This window comes from Archocentrus centrarchus, chromosome 1 (assembly GCF_007364275.1).
Source record: "Archocentrus centrarchus isolate MPI-CPG fArcCen1 chromosome 1, fArcCen1, whole genome shotgun sequence".
Lineage (NCBI taxonomy): Eukaryota > Metazoa > Chordata > Actinopteri > Cichliformes > Cichlidae > Archocentrus > Archocentrus centrarchus.
In genome coordinates, this window is record NC_044346.1 from 15488592 (window position 1) to 15508063 (window position 19472).

A 19472-nucleotide genomic window follows, 5' to 3' on the forward strand; every position below is an offset into this window, starting at 1 on the left:
ACCCTGATAAGTCTGATAAGTGAGTTGTATTAAAATAATTTTCAGGCCACAGTGTTGTCCCATGGCTCTGCATGTCTAATCTGTGAGTATTGTATTAAAATAATCCACTGTTCTTTATGTTCCAGTATTTTTATTTGTTGTAGTTATTAATATATATTTATTGGTTGGAGCCATAGAAGACCTATCTGGGAATGTATTTAAACCTACAACTTCAAAATGATTTTTTTTTTAGAAAATAAAAATTATTAGATTAGATTAGATGAACCTGAAAGATATGTGTTTAATTTTTGTGTATACATGTTGATTTCTTTTGTTTTTGTTTTTGCTTTAAAGAATGTGGCTCTAATATCTACGATCAACATGTAAGAGTTCCTAGTTGATCTTTTACTGATGTTACAACATTTCCAGGTGGTTATTTTTTTAAATAAAGCTATCTGGATTGACAGTTAACAGCATGCCCAAACAATTCAAAGTGATCTTTGCTCATTTTAGGATTATTGTTCCAAAAAGTGATTTGCATGCAGCTGGAAACCTTAAACATGACAGTGTTTTGCTTTGTGTGATACAACCATACTGATTGCTGATCAGCCTGTGCCTTTAGTAAAGCAAGAGCGTTTCTCTTTGCAGTGTTAATTTAGGTAATAATTTCATTTATTTATTTGCATGTTTGTTCACAGCAGAGGATGATGGAGAAAACCAATGACGTCAACATCGCAATGATAGACGATATCAATACAAACGGGATGGCCGTGTCAAAGGTCGGCACGGGTGTGGATGGGAACAAGCAGCGGTGCGGCTCCACTGTGAGCTTCCACAACATCCAGTATAGAGTGCACCAGAAAAGCGGCTTCCTCTGCAAAAGGAAGATCCTCTCCAAGGAAAATACTGGTGGACCTCAAGTCAGTCTTTTGTGTTTGTCAGCCGTGTCACATTCTTACTCGTTTTCCTTCCTTTTCCTCATCGCTCACTCACTAAAGTGCACATAAATATTTCAAAGTTGAGAGCAAACACTGGCAGAATTGTGAATTATTATTTACATGCATTATTACATGTGTTATGAATTATATAGAGCCATAATTTGCTCACTTGTTTGATTAGTGCAGTAGAGAATCTATTAAAAGTTTAATAACTTGCTTTTTGATTATTAAACTGCTGCCTGTTTACTCAAATTAGCCTTTAGTAGTAAAGCGAGAGCGTTTCTCTTTGCAGTGTTCAGAATAATTTTCTCCAGTCTTTTTTTTTTTGCTTTTTTTTTGCTTTCAGAAACATTGCCAAATTGATCCCTTGGCAACTTTGGATCTCTTTATTTTTAGGGAGACCTTCAGTTAAAGAATCAAAGAACTTTTTTTTTTCTATGTCAGTCCAGTATGGCTCATTGCATCCGTATACGAAGCGGGACTGTGAATAGACTCTTACAATGGCTTCTTTCTGATGGTATTAAATACAACTGACATTTCCCATGGAAGAATGAATCATTTCACACAAGTTTTTAGGGCCTTTTTCCTGCCACAATGTTAATTATATGATATTAAGCATGGTTTCTTGCATATAATCTCTCTGATGCACTAAAGAGCAGTCTGCCAGGGAAACGAATTAAACAGTGTCACGTGATCCACCGGCAGACCTTAAATCAGTCTTTAACTGTTTTGTATCACTGAGGCTCTCCATTCTCTCTGAGGTCTCTGAAGTTCTGTTTTGTTATCTGTACATTTTAAAAAATTTGGCTGATATCTGTATTAGCTCCAAAATCCTTTCAAAAATATTACTTTAAATGGGATAAGGAAGGATGATTAATTTAATAAAGTGCCGTAAGAGAGATGATATAGTTTCAGCATCTGTCCAAGAACCATATTAACCACTCTGTTTCACACCCTTCATCTCTGTAACATAACACCAATACAATGAAGTGAAAATCTAGGAATACACACTTTGTTCGCAACTGAAAACATAAGCAAGCCATTTGTATGAGTTCCAGGATTTGCATTTCATTTCATTTAACCCGTCCTTAAATTATTACATTACATTGTGCCTGTGTCACTGTCTTGTAGTGGGATTATGAGACCCGGCCTGAATGCCATTCTTGGACCCACTGGAAGTGGAAAATCTTCGTGAGTACCAACAGTTAGGCCCCTAAGTTCCTGGACAATAACCCCTTTGTTTTGTAGTTTTGCCTCTGTACAGCCCCGCAGTGGATTTTAAATGAAACAGTCACTATGTAACTTAACAAACAGTACAAACAGTAATTATTGCATTAACTATTTATCACTCCAGGACATGTTCATCTTGGTTTCATCTGCCCCAGAACTGTGTAGGCTCTTTCAGATGTTTTCTGTGATAGCACGCCTAATGACGGCGTCCTTCACTTCCATCAAAAAGTCTTTTGGACAGTTCCCCTGAAAAGATGATAAATGCAAATTTGACTCTTTGAATCAAATTCATATATTATGTCTGCTTTATTGGTCATGAAATTATGAGGGAGCAGGCTTTACCCGGCTGCCTCCAATTCCTAAACAGTTAATGCTGATAATAGTTTTATGTGTCATCGTGTCCAAAACCTTATGTAACTGTATATAATCTTGAAATAGTTACCTTAATTTGTTTTGGGCAGATTTAGGGAGTTTTTATTTATTTATTTTTAGATTCTTGGATATTCTGGCTGCGAGGAAAGATCCCGCAGGCCTCTCAGGTGAAGTACTCATCGATGGAGCACCACAGCCTCCAAACTTCAAGTGCCTCTCTGGCTATGTGGTCCAGGTACATTTATATTTCTTCAAATATTCCATATTAACCTTTTTTTTTCTTTTTCTTTTTTTTGGCCACTCAGGTGCACTGGAAAAAAATGATATTACTTTTTTAAGCTGGTACAGTAGACAGCACTGGCCATGCACTGGGCTTTAATTATGCCCCCAGCAGACATGGGGCGAGATTTATTTTTTACATTTGTCCATTTGATAAATGTACGGTGCTTAACAAATTTATTAGACTGCCTGTCATAAAAAAAAAAAACACAATATTTTAGAAATCTGTCTGAATTCACGTTTTTATACCCAAATTTGAGGCAGCACGCTGGACTTAATCAAGCATAACATTCAATCACTAAAACAGATTTTTCTGTTCAGGAATGCAAGTAAAATAATTGTAATTTTTTTTTCTACTTTTTTGTAAAACAGTAAATTTGAAAATTTATGGATAACAACAATAATTATATTTTATCATTAAAATTTTTATTTTGATTAAAGCCCTTGTGCATGCTGGTGCATTAACCATCATGGAAACATATATAAATTATTTTGGTAATTACCAAAATTGTTAATTTCATTTAAAATCTTACACTAGGTGGTCATCTAATAAGTTTATTAAGCACCAGAAGGCACAGCCTCATAGTTGTATGTTTGTTTTCTATGTACTCCTGTGAAAAATGCCACTCTCTTCAGCTGCGAAATTAAGCATTTCATAAGCTGACCTTTAACATAAAAAAACAAAGAAATTAGTGATGTATCGGTGGGCCACAGCAGGTTTCTTTAAGCTTTTATGCAGAAAAAACTGACAGTGTTGATATAAGAGAGCAAAGCTAATGATGCAGACTGTAAAACCAAATCAATGAGACACTAAACACACAGAGTTGCCCCTTGAACATTAAACATAGTGTTGAGACTCTTAGTTGTTAAATTTAATTTAATCAAAAGGAGACAGTCTTGAGATTAGGAACAGCTTTTGCAGGTGTTCTGGGACAAGATAGGCAGACAGGTTTTCTGACTGCAGGAGAAATCAGAAACATGCTGCATGATCACAGGGAGAACAGGCAGCCACATATGTGGTTCTTTGCATCACAAATTTGTGGAAATGAACACTTTCAGACAAATTATAACACAAAACAGGAAAATGCCGTCTCTGTTTCTAACCTTTGACCTCATAGCCTTGTCTCCCTACTAGGAAGATGTGGTCATGGGCACCCTGACTGTGAGGGAGAATCTGCGTTTTTCTGCGGCTCTGCGGCTCCACATTTCCGTGCCTCAGAGTGAGAAGGAGGCTCGAGTCAATCACCTCATTAAAGAACTGGGTCTCACCAAAGTGGCTGACTCCAAGGTAGATACTCACCTGTCCTCTAAGAACTGGGCTGCCCCGAGCATCCAGATTTCAGGTGTGTTTTTTGGGTCCCTCAGGTGGGCACACAGATGACCCGGGGAATCTCAGGAGGGGAGAGGAAGAGAACAAACATTGGAATGGAGCTGATTATTGATCCTGCCGTCCTCTTTCTGGATGAACCGACCACTGGGCTGGATGCCAGCACTGCCAACTCAGTCCTGCTGCTACTGAAAAGGTAACAAAACCCTTCAGAGTAAAGTAGAGTCTTGAGCTTCGAGCTTATGCATTTTAATGCATTTTCAAATGTTTCAAGAAACACGCTTTTGTCACCTTTCAACCACTTTATCAAGTGTTGATATTTTATTGCGTTATGTTTTTGTTTGTTTTTTCAGAATGACAAGTCGTGGTAGAACCATAATTATGTCCATCCACCAACCTCGCTACTCCATCTACAGACTGTTTGACACTCTCACTCTGTTGGTTGGGGGTAAAATGGTGTACCATGGACCAGCGCCAAACGCTTTGGACTACTTTGCCAACATTGGTAATTATGCTGTAACAGCACAAGATACTTCTTTGTAGTCTTCTTTATGTTTTTAACATTCAATTTATTAAGTAAATAAATGTAGACCAATGCACAGCTTCTAAAAAAGCTGCTGGGTCACGGTATGTGTATTTGATTGACTGTGATTTGTATTCGAGGCTATCCCTGTGAGCCCCACAACAACCCAGCTGATTTCTTTTTGGATGTGATTAATGGAGACTTCACTGCCACAGCAATGACCAAAGTGCATGGCTCTGAAGGTAACAACATAGTTAACTGTCCATGAATATTCAGACGAGCTTTTATCTTTGCAACATCTACAAACCCAGTTCCTAAAAAGGTGGGATGCAACAAAGCGGTCACAGTATTTGTACCTGGAACTTTTCACTGTTTTAAATGAGACATTTAAAGTGATTAGAAAAACATGTAAAACACACAAATTTGAGTTTACAGAGTAAAAACAATGTCTAGAGTTTTGTTAACATTATCAGCAAGTGAAAAAACATTTATGGTGAAAAAGAACTGCATGGAGCAAGTGCACCATTACTGCTTCCATAGGAATTAAGAGGGTACGTAGCAGCCAGGTGCTGCTAAGCAAATTAATTGATCATCAACAATTGCCTATAAAAGCAGACATTTCGACAGATTGCTGGTCTGCATCATTCAGGTGTGTGTTAACACAATACCAAGGGTAAAGAAATAAGAAATGATTTTAGATAAGCTTTTGGTGGTGCCGATCAGTCTGGGAAGGGTTATGTGCCATCTCAAACTGGAAGTTCATCATTCTACAGTGTTAAAGATGATTCACTAGTGGAAAACATTGAAGACAGTTGCTAATATTCCCAGGAGTGAATGTCCCAGCAAATTCACCTCAAAGTCAGACTGTGTAATGCTCCGAGAAACTTCAAAAAAACACAAGAGATACGTCTCAGACTCTACAGGCCTCAGTTAGCATGTTAAATGTTAAAGTTCATGGCACTATGATTAGAAAAGGCTGAACAGGTATGGCTTGTTTGGAAGGGATGTTAGGCGAATGCCTCTTCTCTTTGCAGAGTTGCACCTAAGCAAACCACAAGCCCTTTGTCCTTTGGACAAATGAGACCAAAGTGAAGATGTGCCATAATGCACAGCACCACTTTTAGGAAAACCAAACACAGCATATCAACACAAACACCTCATATCAACTGTCAATCACAGTAGTGAAGGGGTGATGATTTGTGCTTGTTTTGCACCCACAGGACCTGGGCACCTTACAGTCATGGAGTCAACCATGAACTCCTCCAAAGTATTCTAGAGTCAAATATGAGGCCATCTGTCTGACAGCCAAAGTTTGTCCAAAATGTGTATATAAAGTGCCTCGAGTTAACTGTGAATCGGTGCTATATAAATAAAATTGAATTGAAATTGTTGTATCTGTGAACAGATCTGGACTTTGAGGAGCTCAGTAGCTCCAGGCAGAGCATCGAGGAGCGCCTGGTAGATGAATACAGGAACAGCAATTACTGCAGCGACACACAGGCCGAACTGGAACGCATTGTTAAAGATAAGCGGTGTGAATCGCCCCCAAAGTCTCGCACCATCACCTACAATAGTTCCTTCCTTCACCAGCTACGATGGGTTCTTCAAAGAACATTTCAGAACCTCATGTTGAACCCCCAGACATCTGTGGCCCAGGTAAGCATGTACATCATTTAGGACAACTGTTTGACTTTCAGATGTTGATCATTACCACCCTCGTGTCTGTCAGGTGAAAATAAAGCTCATTATAAATGTGGGAAAACAAAGGTTTTTTTGTTTTTTTTTAACAAATTTGTTTGTAGCTAAGTCAGAACCTCTGAATAGTTCATTAGTTTAACAGTTTTCTGTGTTTTTCATGTTATTTTTAATCATTATCTTTAAAAGAAAAGAGCATAAAATGTTTGGCATTGGTCCCATCATCATGAACAGGATACGCAGACAGCATGTTAGAGGGGTCAGCTTAATGCTCTCATTAGTCGCCCCATGGCGGCAAAATGCTGTCAGAGGTCTCCTCACTTTAAGAATTATTAACAGTTAATTGGTCCTAAATAAGTCAAAATAATCCTACAAGAGGGGTCCTCAGTGGCATGAGTGCTGTAATCAGCTTTGGTGACTGTTGTGACCCCATTCTTGCTTCTTTGCGTCTGAATTTGAACTGATATCATATCTAGCCAAAGCCCCTTGGCCCTGGTCTGGGAGTCATCACATGATGGCATCATGACCTATCCCGCCGCTGCCCCACTTCCACATGAGGGATTGAGGGGAATGAGGTGAAAAAGGCTCAACCTTATTAGCTTATCCCTTCACCCTGGGAACCGCTTAGTCCTGTCATAACCTGTAAATAGTTTCGGCTTAAAACATGTCTTACTTTGACTTTTTTTTTTTTTTTTACTCCATTCATTCATCTTACCCTACCAGCAGTTCTGGACAACCTAACCTTAGCATTTTCTCCTCATTTCAATCCTCTGTAATTACCATTTTTTTCCCCAAAGTTAAACTTTGTTTTTCCTTAAACACAAAAATAAGTCTGGATTAAACTGGACATCAAGCAGTTTCAAGTATTTTTATATAACAGTACAATTGTGTATATGGTAAGCCTAGCAGTCATCACAATGTCTAAATCTGTTGTGCAGCTGGGAGTCAACGTTTTCCTCGCTCTCATCGTGGGAGCCATTTTCTTTGGGATCAAAGATGATCAGAGTGGTATCCAGAACAGGTGAGAGAACTGCTCCAATGCACATTGCAGCAGTGAGCTCAATTCATATAATAATATTTTACAATCTGATTTTAGTTGTGACTCAAAAACCACTAAATCTGCCTCGGATACACATTTTGGGGACCGTTGAGTTACGTACGGGCGGGGTGCAGTGAACGTGACACGTGAAACAAAAGCAAGCAGAAAATGTAACATGACATTCGCAGGGGGATGATGGATATGGAAATCAAAAGAATTGGGATTTATGATAAATAATTTCTAAAAACATATATTAATAATCGCTGTATGTGTGATGACATTGGTCCAAAGTTTTGTTTAGATCGGTACATACAGAGATAGGGTTCATATGACCACCATAGTAAGATAATATACTGCATGAAGCTAGAGTTCTGAGTATATAATGTAACTGTTCTGCTGTCAAACCCCCCAAAAAACAAAACTAAAAAGACAGACCAACTTCCAGCTATCAGCAACAGATTTCACAGGTATGATGAAAAAAGCTTTAGTGAAATTAAAATTGTTTATTGCAAGCCTTTTTCATGTCATAATTTATATTTTAGATATTTGATGAATTTTTTGTGTTATTTAACAGCTAATCACCTAATCTTTCTTACATATAATACATATTACATAGGTGTAATTTAGGTGTATGAATTGCACCTAAATTACACCTATGTAATATGTATTATATGGGTGTAATTTAGGTGTATGAATTGCATTGCTTTAATTTACATAGCACTACATCAAATGCACTAACATAAAACATGTGAAGCTCACACAAGATATTAAAAAAGTAGCTCAGAAAACTACCTTTTAGTCATCTGCACATCAAGTGTGCCTCTCCAGCTGTCTTTTAAAATAAATGTTTTTTTTTTGTTTGTTTGTTTTTTTTATATATTTTTATTTGAAAGATAGCAGATTTACTTACAGATACTTATTTCATTTTCCAGACATCTTCCCAGTTTCCAGTTTTTTTCCATTAAACAATAAACAAGGGGGGAACTAAAAACAGCAAAATAAATAGGAAAAACAAGAGTAAAAGAGGAACATAAAGAGATGGGGGGGGGGGGGCACAGTAATGCAACTTTCACCAGTTGGGATGGGGAAATAGAGAGGTTAGAGAAACCCGGCTCTAAATGGGGTTACATATTTTATCCACCTGTTCCAAATTCGGTAGAATTTATTTCTTTGTATATTCAGGGTGTAGGTTAATTTTTCCATCTTGAATATTTCAAAAGTAGTATCTAACCAGCCATCTATTGTAGGGGGGGTTGGGTTTAGCCATTTTCTTGTAATATTTTTCTTGCTCGCCACTAGGAGGGCCTGTAATAGTTTCCTGTCCATTTTCTGTTTCAGAATAGTGACATCAGCAAGATAGAGTGTCACAAAATCAAATGGTATTTCAGTTCCAAAAACCAAGTCCAAAGTTTTATGGATTTCTTTCCAATAGGTACTCAATTTGGGGCAATCCCAGAACATGTGGTAATGATTGGCTTTTCCTGTACCACACTGTCTCCAACATATCCCTGTCGTGTTTTTGTGTTTATCCTGGGCTGGAGTCTTGAAATACCTTATTACGTTTTTCCAGCCATGTTCTCTCCAAAATGGGGAGCTGGTGGAAGACCACTGGGATCTCCAAATATCCCCCCAGGTTTCCTCTGGAATGACAACTGCTGCTTCTTCCTCCCATTTTTGTTTTATATACAGAGTGTTATCTTTCTCTGTTATAAACAGGGCAATATATATTCTGGAAATCAATTTATTTGTCTTTGAGTTATATGCAGACTCTAGAATCTTATAAAACTCTGATTCAACTCCTGTAAACCCCGTTTTGCAGTTTGTAGTGAAGATGTGGTGTGCCTGAAGATATCTGTAAAAGTCCTCTTTCCTTAGGCCATATCTGTTCTGCATAGACTGGAAGCTATGAAAAGTATTATTTTCTGTTAATGTGAGGTAGGTTGTGATACCCTTCTTTATCCAGGATTTAAAGGTGCAGGCTCAGTTGGGAGGGAATTCTGTATCAAATGCACACATCTGAACAAATACAACATTTTTTTCAATTCATGTCAGATTGACCACATTCCTCCAAATTTTTAACATTAGGCTTATCCAACAATTTATCTCCCCCAATTGAGCCACCAGCCCTCTATCACCAATCAAGGCCTGTAAAGGAAATCTAGCCAACATTTTAGACTCAATTTCCTTCCACCTGGCCCTATAATCCTCGTTACACCAATACAGAAGTGGGGCCAGCTGGGATGCATAAAAATAGTACTTGAGGCGTGGGAGAGCCATGCCACCCATTTCCTTACTTAGTTGTAGGGTTCTATAGCGGACCCTTGGCTTTTTCCCTTGCCAGATAAACCGGGATATCTGCCTATCCCATTCCCTGAATTGTGCGTCTGGCACCTCAACTGGGAGAGTTCTAAATAGGTACAGCAATCTTGGTAGCTCTATCATCTTAATTGCATTTATTCTGGAGCTAAGGCTTAAATATTGAACAAGGCTCCATCTGTGTAAATCTGCCTTTATCTTCAGAGATACAGGTTCGTAGTTAGCCCGTAATAGAGCTGACAAATCTTTAGTCACCATTACTCCTAGTATTTTATTCCCTCGGCTTCCCATTTTAAATTAACTTTGCCCTTCAAGTTTATTGATGCTGTGAAGTTCAAAGTCATAACTTGTGTTTTTGTAATATTTAACTTATAGCCTGATAGCTTTCCAAATTCTTTCAGCAGAGACATTAAGTCTATAAATGATTTCTCTGGTTCCTCGATGTAGACCAGCACATCGTCAGCAAACATTGCCACCTTGTGTTCAAAATAAATGTTTTTTATTAAATGTCAAATTGACACAGTCCTCGCTCTGGTACCACCTTATGGCTGTTACCTCCCCATTTGGTGTTGTAGTCATTGCAACAGCGCTGTAACATGTGACCTGTAAACTTCATGAGGTTTGTTTAGGACTGCAAATCAGTCAGCTAACATTAAAAATATCAACTTAAGGTGCCAATTTGGCTCACAGGCTGAGCAGGTGGGCATGTAGCGTAAAGCTCAAATGCAGTGTTCCAATCTAACCTGAGGCCTTTTGCTGCATGTCTTCAAAATCCTTCTCCAGCGTGCACAATTGGCTGTATCTTAAGAAATCTATACTAGTGACACCCCTCCAGTAAGTCCACTTAACCTCTGAACAAGGGCTGTACAGCTTCTGGACCCAATTTTAATTATCCATCCATCCATCCATCCATCCATCCATCTACTAGCGGAGCCCATCGGAAACCTCAGTGGTCTCCCTTTTCCTTTCAGCGGTTTATAAGGACCTAATGTGATTATTTTCAAGGTCAGTGCACATGCAGAATGGCAGACACCCTGTATGTGGCTTAAATGTTGCAAGTAATTCACCCCTCCTTCCTCTTTACTTGGTGTGGGGCAAATATTGTGGCAACAACAATCAGCACAGTCAGTGTAGGAAAACCAGCAATGAGAGAGAGAAAAGTAGAAATCTTATTCAAAAGAAATTTATGACAAGTCCTGTGAAATTGTACCTTAGTCTATGTGTATACAGTGGAGGAAATAATTACCCACTGAATTTGTAAGTTTGCTCACTTACAAAGAAATGAACAGTCTTTTATTTTTATGGTAGTTTCATTTTAATTGAGGGAGACCGAATATCAATCAAAAATCCAGAAAAAACACATTACATAAAAGTTATAAACTGATTTGCATGTCATTGAGTGAAATAAGTAAATAAGTATATCCCCAAGCAAACCATGACTTAGTAATTGGGGGAGAAACCCTTGTTGACAAGCACAGCGGTAAGACTGTTGGTTTGCACACATACCGGCAGCACCCGTAGTGGCAGCGGCTGCAGACACCCATCTCCCCTATGTTAGTCTTGTCTGTTCTCCTCTGGATGGTTGTTCTGAACGGAATTTCGTTGTATGTATAATGACAATAAAGTTCTATTCTATTTTATTCTATTCTATCTCAGGAGGGATTTTGGTCCACTCCTCTTTACAGAAACTCTCTAAATTCTTGGCTGCTGCTTGACAACTCAAAGCTTCAGCTCCCTCCACAGATTTTCTATAGGGCTGGAGACCGGCTAGGCCACTCCATGCTTCTTCTTTAGCCACTCCTTTGTTGCCTCGGTGGTATGTTTTGGATCATTGTTTTGTTCCTCTTATGTATTCTTAGTTAGTTCTTATTGCTTTACCACTTAGTTCTCTCTGTGTTTCCCCTTTGTGTGGCGTTTCTTATGTTTATTTTTCAGTGTCTGTCACCCTGTGTTGTGTCTAGTCTGCATCAGCTTAATGTGGTGTCAAGTTTGCATTTGTGTATCAGTCTTCTCACTTCCTGTTTTATTTTGACATCTCCTGTCTCTTGTGCTTTGTGTTTTGTTTTACTTCCCTGAGTCTAGTTCGTGTCATTCTGTACACCTGTTTGCCCCAGCTGTTTCCACTCACCCCTCAGTCCCTCTGTGTATTTATTGTCCCAGTTTTCCCCTTGTCAGATGTCAGTCTTGTCTCCACCTTCACACACCACACGGCATGCGTCCACGCACCACAACACAAACGTAAGATGGGGGACTGCTGCAAGATTTCAATCCATTACAGTGTAGCGTGTTACCAGTGGTGTTATTGGTGACTGTGGTTCCAACTGCCTTCAGACCATTAACAAGCTCCTCCTGTGTAGTTTTGGGCTGATCCATCACCTTTCTTATGATCATCCTCACTCCATGAGGCAAGATCTTGCATGGAGCTCCAGAACGAGGATGGATGGTCATTTTATATTTCTTCTATTTCTGAATAAAGGCACCAGCAGTTGTCACCTTCTCACCAAGTTTCTTGCTGATGGTCTTGTAGCCCATTCCAGCCTCGTGCAGGTCTACAATCTTGTCCCTGATGTCCTTTGACAGCTCTTTGGTCTTGCTTATGGTGGTGGAGAGGTTGGAATGGAAGAAAATGATTCCAGTGCTTTGTACACATAACAAGTTAAGATCAGGAGTATCTGTAATTGATTGTGATCTGTGTGCCACATGGGCACACAGCCAATCTGTGGGAGCCAGAATTTTGGCTGGGTTGGTTGCTTTTCTGTCTCTCTCCATTAAAATGAAACTACCATAAAAATTAGAGACTAATCATTTCTTTGTAAGTGTGCCGACTTACAAATTCAGCAAGGATCAAGTAATTATTTCCCCTACACATATGTGCTCATATCTGTAAAAAGGATCAGCTGATAGTTTCATAATAAAATGCAAATTATTTTTGTTTTTTTAATCTTGTCTCTTATTGTGAAACTTTTGATAGATTCCTGCTTTGCCTTACATTTGCAAATGTGTTTGAAATCAATCGGGATTTTCCTTGCCTGGAGTCTGTGTACCACTCACCTCACAATAGTAACAGAAACCATCAGTCCCTTAAATTGTGACATAACTGAGTCAAGGTTACAGTACTGAGTCAGAGGCACAGTAGGATGGTTTTTCACTGTGTGGGTAAATGTTCATGTTTTGTGACAGATTACTGCACACATTTTCAGATCTCATGCCCATCACTAGAGTGGCAAAAGGCACATGCAAGAAGACTGACGGGCACACCGAGGCGAAAATGGAGAATTATGTTTTTCCAGCTCTTCAAACTAAATACTTGTAGTCGCTCAGAGTTTTGTATTGTATATACATGTTTGAGGGTAGCACTGTTGCTAGAATGGCCTGGGTTTGATTCCACCTTGGAGTTTGCATATTCTCCCCGCCTTTGTGTGGGTTGTCTCCAGGTACTCTGGTTTCCTCCCATAGTCCAAAGACATGCATTTAGTGGGGTTAGGTTAACTGGTGATTCTAAATTGCCCATAGGTGGGAATGGTATGTCTGTGTTAGCCCTGCAACTGGCTGTACCCCGCCTCTTGCCCTGTGACAGCTGGGATGGGCTCCACACCCCGTGACTCTGTAAAGGATAAGCAGAAGATGGATGGATATATACATGTTTGCAAATTAAAGAACTCAGTTACAGATTGAGATACAGTATCACAACTCTTGTGACAAGGTCATGTAAAAGAAAGTACATAAAAATCACTTTGGGCAAGCAAATATTGATCTGCTTTGAAACATTGCCTACAGATAAAACTGATAATTGTTAACCAGTCTGACATCTGCTTGATGACATTTTTGTCTACTTAACCATGCAGAATTATAAAAATGTGTTTTCTTGCATGTACTGCTGGTTTTGAGTCACTCCACAGCATATATGAACTTTTTTTGCTATTCCATGACTTGGTTACTTCTTTTTTAGCCATTATTTGCCAGATTTTCTTTTTAGTCTGCTTAGGATTGTCATCCTGTTGGAAGGTTCACTTCCACTTCAACTTCACATGCATTATCTTCAAGCACACTTTAATATGATGCTGAATTTATAGTTAAACCAAGGACGCAGAGAAGCCCAGGCCTCCCTCCCCCCAGCCACCTCCTCCACCTTATTCAGGAGAACACAGAGGCATTCCCAGGTCAGTCTAGAGATACAATCTCTCCAGTGTGTCCTGGGTCTGCCCCGCGGTCTCATTCTGGTAGGACATGCCTGGAACAACTCACCTAAGAGACGCCCAAGAGGCATCCTCGTCCACCTCAACTGGCTCAACTGATTCATCGTCCATAAGGTCCATTGCCACTGATTTTCAGTTCAGTTCTTGTGTAATTTGACATACCTCAGCCTTTTCTCAGTTTCCCTTGCTTAAAAATGGCTTCTTGACAGCCACCCTTCCACTGAGAACATTTCCGATGAGGCTTCAGTGAACAGTAGATGGATCAACTGAAGATCCAGATGCATCTCACAGGTTCTGTGTCAGGTCTTTGCTGGAGTTTTTCTTGACTTTCAGGTTCATCTGCTGTAGATAGTTTTTAGGTCTGCCACTTGTCCAGTTTCCTCAGATTTTTTTAAGGGCATACTGCACACCATGCAGAGGCATGCCAAACTTTAGAGCTAATAACACTTTGAGAATCAACTTGTTGGTGAGAAAGTACTATTTTATGCCTGTCAAATTGTGTTATCTTTGGCATTTTTCATAGATTGAACTAAAAAAATGAGAAGAAATTACATGTTTTTGTGAGTAACAAAGTGTCTGAAGAAACCCTTTAAAACTGGTTCTTTGCCAAGTTGTCTGTTATGTGTAAATACAACTCTGGTTCATCCCTTGAGTTAAGGGACTTTTTTATGCTTGAATGATTCATAGGTCAGTGTGAAGTGGTTCAACAACAACAACAACAAAAAAAATTCCTCTGAAAATGGTCAAGTGCAAGGACTGAACTGAAAATGAGTGAAAAAGCAGCCAATGTCCAAAAAAAAATTTGAAAGACCTTCAGAAAACCTGGAGAATTATTGCTCAAGAACACTTTAAAAAAATTGCAAGAAAGTCTGGCTGCTTGGAAGCAAAGTACAAAGAAATGAGGGGTGACTCAAAACTTTTGTATAGTACTGTATCTTTGATTCATGTGTCCAGTGAGCACAAAAAAGATCTGCCTCTGGCTTTGGTAAGCTGTTGTCTAATGTTGGTTGTTGGATTACTTTTGCTGGCAAACTTCCCATGCAGCTCATATTTGTGCAGTGTTTTTTACTATAGAGTAGATGCATGTGCTTTGAGAGCTGCAAGAGCTACCTGGTAAAGACTTTTTAATGAAGTGTTGTGCTGTCTGAGAGGTTCAGTGACCAGACTTTTGCTTCCTGCAGGATGGGTGCCCTGTTCTTCATCACTACCAATCAGTGTTTCAGCACTGTGTCTGCAGCTGAGCTCTTCATCATTGAGAGGAAACTCTTTGTGTAAGTTCTCCATCAGGAAGTCGTACACCTGTGGGCATTTTTCATCATGAATTTAGATTGGACAGGTGGAGCTGTGCTTAGCACGTTTCTCTTGTGACAGGCACGAGTACATCAGTGGCTACTACAGAGTGTCTGTCTACTTCCTCTCTAAGATCCTGTCTGATATCGCTCTGCGCACCGTCACCTCTGTTATCTTCAGCTGTGTCGTCTATTTTTTGATTGGTAAGACTCTTATCTATATGCTGATTGGTTCGTGGCGCATTTAACTCTATTATTTGACTACTGGATAAAATACTGAACTTAAATTAAAAAAAAATAAAATAACAATCAGCTGAGTGTGTAATAGCTCTAAAAATAGCTCTGTGTGTCCAATCAGGGCTGAAGTCCACAGCAGAAGCCTTTTTCGTCTTCATGCTGACTGTGACTCTGGTGGCGTACACAGCTACAGCTATGACCATGGCCATCTCAGCTGACCAGAGCGTCGTGGCTCTTGCCAACATCCTCATGACCATCACCTTTGTCTTCATGATGGTGAGAGACATAGCAACATCGAAAAACAGGTGGACGCAAATAAATAAATTTAAAGAGAGAAGGAGTACAGAGGACAGCATACAGTTTTTGCTTTAGGTAGCTTTTCGGTTGTTAAAAAAAACTTGTCTTTTTTTTCATTGTGGCTATATGATATTTAAAATGAGAGAGATATCTAAACAGAAGACTTACAGATGATGTATACTCACTTGCCACGTTATTAGGTAGTACCAAGTTGGACTCCCTTTAGCCATCAGAGCTGTCTTAATTTTTCTTGGCATAGATTCACCAAGATTCACCAAAGTGCTGGAAACATTCCTCAGAGATTTTTGTTCATATTGACATGATAGCATCACACAGTTGCTGCAGATTTGTCAGCTACACATCCATGGTACAAATCTCCCATTTAACCACATCCCAAAGGTGCTCTGTTGGATTGGGATTGAGTACAGTGAACTTATTTTCATGTTCAAGAAACCAGTTTGAGATGATTTGAGCTCTATGACATGACACATTATTCTGCAGGAAGCAGCCATTAGAAGATGGGTACACTGTGGTTATAAAGGGATGGACATGGCCAGCAACAATAATCAGGTGGGCTTCTGCTGCTGCTGTAGCCCATCTGCTTCAAGGCTCAATGTGTTGTGCATTCAGAGATATTCTTCTGCACACCTTGGTTCTAACAAGTTAGTTACCTCAAAGCAATCTCATCGGACCAGGCAACATTTCTCCAATCTTATACTAATTTTGGTGATTTGATTGCTGTATTTGGTTTTTATTTGGTTACTGTTGCCTTCCCATCAGCTTAAAGCAGTCTGGCCATTCTCCTCTGACCTCTGGCATCTTTCTTCCCCATTCTGATGCTCAGTCTGAACTTCAGCTGGTCATCTTGACCATGCCTAAATGTGTCAAATTGCTGCCATGTGATTGACTACCTAGATACAGGCATACCAATGAAGTGGCCAGTGAGTGTATTCTAAAGGATTTGTGAATAAATCTTTCTATGTATTATTTTAGGGTCTTTACCTTACAATATAAAGCACACTAAGGCGACTGTTGTTGTGATTTGGTGCTATATAAATAAAAGTGAATTCCCAAAAAAACATTGACTGTTGACTCTAGATCTGAATAAGTTCTGTATAAGCAACACAGATATATTATACTGTCTGTATATTACACTGAATACATAGACAAGAGTGGTTCATTTAAGAGTGATTGTGTCCAACCACAACACATCTTCAGAAATGATGCTTTTGATTCACATAAATCGGGTATTACACAAGATTATTTCGCTACAAGTTTCACTACCTGTGAGACTGATAACATGCTGCGTTTAGGTTCTGAAACATTCAAATGTGTTTGTGTGTCATGTTATGCCAGCGCTGAAGAAAAAAACACATAAACTGAGTTTGTGTCTTCTAGATATTTTCAGGTCTCCTGGTGAACCTACCCAGCATCAAAGACTGGCTGGCTTGGCTGAAGTATTTCAGTATTCCTCGTTACGGTCTTGCAGTAAGTCGATATTCAAGGTTTTCACAGCAGAACATGCAGATATAGAGAGAGTTGCATTTCAGAAACATTTATTGTCTTCCTATATAAAGAAGATTGTAATGGATGCTCCTAAAATAATTTTTAGTCAGTTAACTACAATATTTATACTCACTGGGCATTGGACATGCTTAGCATGTGACCAGGTGTAGTACATACTGTAAACACAGCACCAAAAACATCAGACATAATTTATTCAAAGTATTTAAATCAGACAACCACACACTGGTTATCATCTAAACTAACTGATAGCAATCATTTCTAATATAAATACACACCATTCACAAACTCCTTCAATGAATATATTCTTCATTTAACAACTAAAACATTTTGTCTTGTTTTTTCAGTTGTATAAACTAACTCCGACAAGATCCCGTTACCATGTTTTCCCATAACTTTTGTCACATAGCACTGTTTTCTTCCTTGCAGATAAACACAGTTATGTATTAATTTGTCTAAGCTGCCATAACTGGTCTGTTAGTCTTAATATTTTGCTGTGCGTCCTTCCTGAAGTCAGTCCTACCTGCCAAATGCGCCATATTGCATTAAAATTGTCAGCATTTACTGCTCCACCTCACCTGTTATCTTCGCTCAGGCCTTGAAGATCAATGAATTTGTGGGTTTGAGGTTCTGTGAGGAGGCTGTGATCCAAAACACCAACATGTCAGCTATGATGGCCAACTGCACTGTGAACACAGCTGGCCTGACGTGAGTAACAGATATGACTTACTGGTTAACGATGTGTGTTCTTGTTCTGATGTCTGACCAGTTGGCACATGCCTCATTTCAGATGCACAGGAGAGCAGTATCTGGAGTACCTGGGCATAGAGTACACCTCCTGGGGTCTGTGGGAGAATCACGTAGCTTTGACTGTTATGATGATCATATTTCTCGTCATTGCCTATCTGAAACTTCGCTTCATCAAGAAATTTACTTAACGTGTTTTTTGTTTTTGTCTTTTGATGAACCAGTGCCAACAGAGGCTCTCCAAAAAGTATCACAGTTAAAACAAAGTATAGCTACAACATTTTGGGAAATACTTAGTTTTATTTTACACTACCCTCACTGTAGCCTGTAATGGAGCCAGGAGGAAGTTAGATAGCACTCAAGTAGTTAAACAAAAGACTGAAAACAGTGGAAAACAGCTACCTAAACTTTTCCAAAGTTCAGGTTTATATCCTTCATTTTTAATAAATTATTAGCTACATCTCTTCAATTGTTCATTAAGGAAAATATCTAATTAGCTAATCACATGGTAGGAAAATAAGACAACCTGATGTTCAAAGTGAGCATCAGAATGGGGGAAGAAAGGTGATTTAACTGACTGAATGTGGTATGGCTGTTGGTGCCAGACAGGCTGTTCTGAGTATTTCAGCAACTGCTGATCTGCTGGGATTTTCCCTCACAACCATCTCTGGAGTTTACAGAGAACGGTCTGAAAAAGAGAAAATATCCAGTGAACAGCAGTTCTCTTTGTGAAAATGCCTTGTTGATGCCAGAGGTCAGAGGAGAATGGCCAGACTGCTTCATGCTGATGGGAACGCAATAGCAACTCAAATAACCACTCATCAAAATTGGACAACATAAGATTGGAGAAACATTGCCTGGTCTATCGAGTCTCAATTACTGCTGCAACATTTGAATGGAAGGCTCAGAATTTGGTGTAAACAATATGAAAGCATAAATCCATCCTGTCTTATATCAACACTTAAGGCTGCTGGTGGTATAATTTGGGCCCCTTAGGATCAACTGAGTGTCATCCAAATGCCCCAAAGAATTTGTTCTGATGGTAAAACCCAGTACTAGCAAGGTGAACCTAATGGAGCAGCCAGTGAGTGTATTAATGTGCAGATATGAAGAATGGATAAAATCTTTGTTTGGATAAAACCTTGTGAGTCCAAAACAAAATAGACAGAGAATATTTTCATATTATAGGAATCCAAGAAAATTGTGGACTTTCCAAGTGAAAAGGTGAAAAAATTAATAGGTTTACAGGTTTAATATTTCAAAGCTGTCATTGTTCATGAATATTTACTTTTGCATTTGTACAGTACTTTACATACTTTTGCATTTGTCAGTCTGACTTTTTCCTTCTAACTTTGCAGTCTAGTAGTTTTGATTATTCAACAGTTTCCAAATTATACTAATTTAATTAATTATTCTGTGTAATTAATTGTACTGTCAGTTTTCCACAACTTTATACTTCAAAACTGATCATTTGTAACTGTATA

The 19472-nt window shown here is 39.0% G+C and overlaps 1 protein-coding gene and 1 long non-coding RNA gene across 2 annotated transcripts; one reads left to right on the forward strand and one right to left on the reverse strand.

Moving 5' to 3' along the window:
• Positions 1-683: 683 nt before the first annotated feature.
• abcg2d (ATP binding cassette subfamily G member 2 (JR blood group)) lies at positions 684-18238 on the forward strand. The gene is given in 16 exon segments (XM_030737167.1): positions 684-881; positions 883-899; positions 2049-2108; positions 2640-2754; positions 3934-4086; positions 4164-4321; positions 4479-4630; positions 4789-4890; positions 6054-6304; positions 7282-7364; positions 15076-15165; positions 15266-15387; positions 15542-15696; positions 17116-17205; positions 17837-17949; positions 18032-18238. Coding segments are annotated over 16 exon segments (2007 nt in total). The 3' UTR covers positions 18180-18238.
• Positions 17357-18085, reverse strand: LOC115785488 (uncharacterized). Its single transcript, XR_004020366.1, has 3 exons — positions 17972-18085; positions 17820-17882; positions 17357-17399 (listed from the first exon to the last, which is right to left on the reverse strand). It is a non-coding gene; the product is annotated as an uncharacterized LOC115785488 (long non-coding RNA).
• Positions 18239-19472: the final 1234 nt, after the last annotated feature.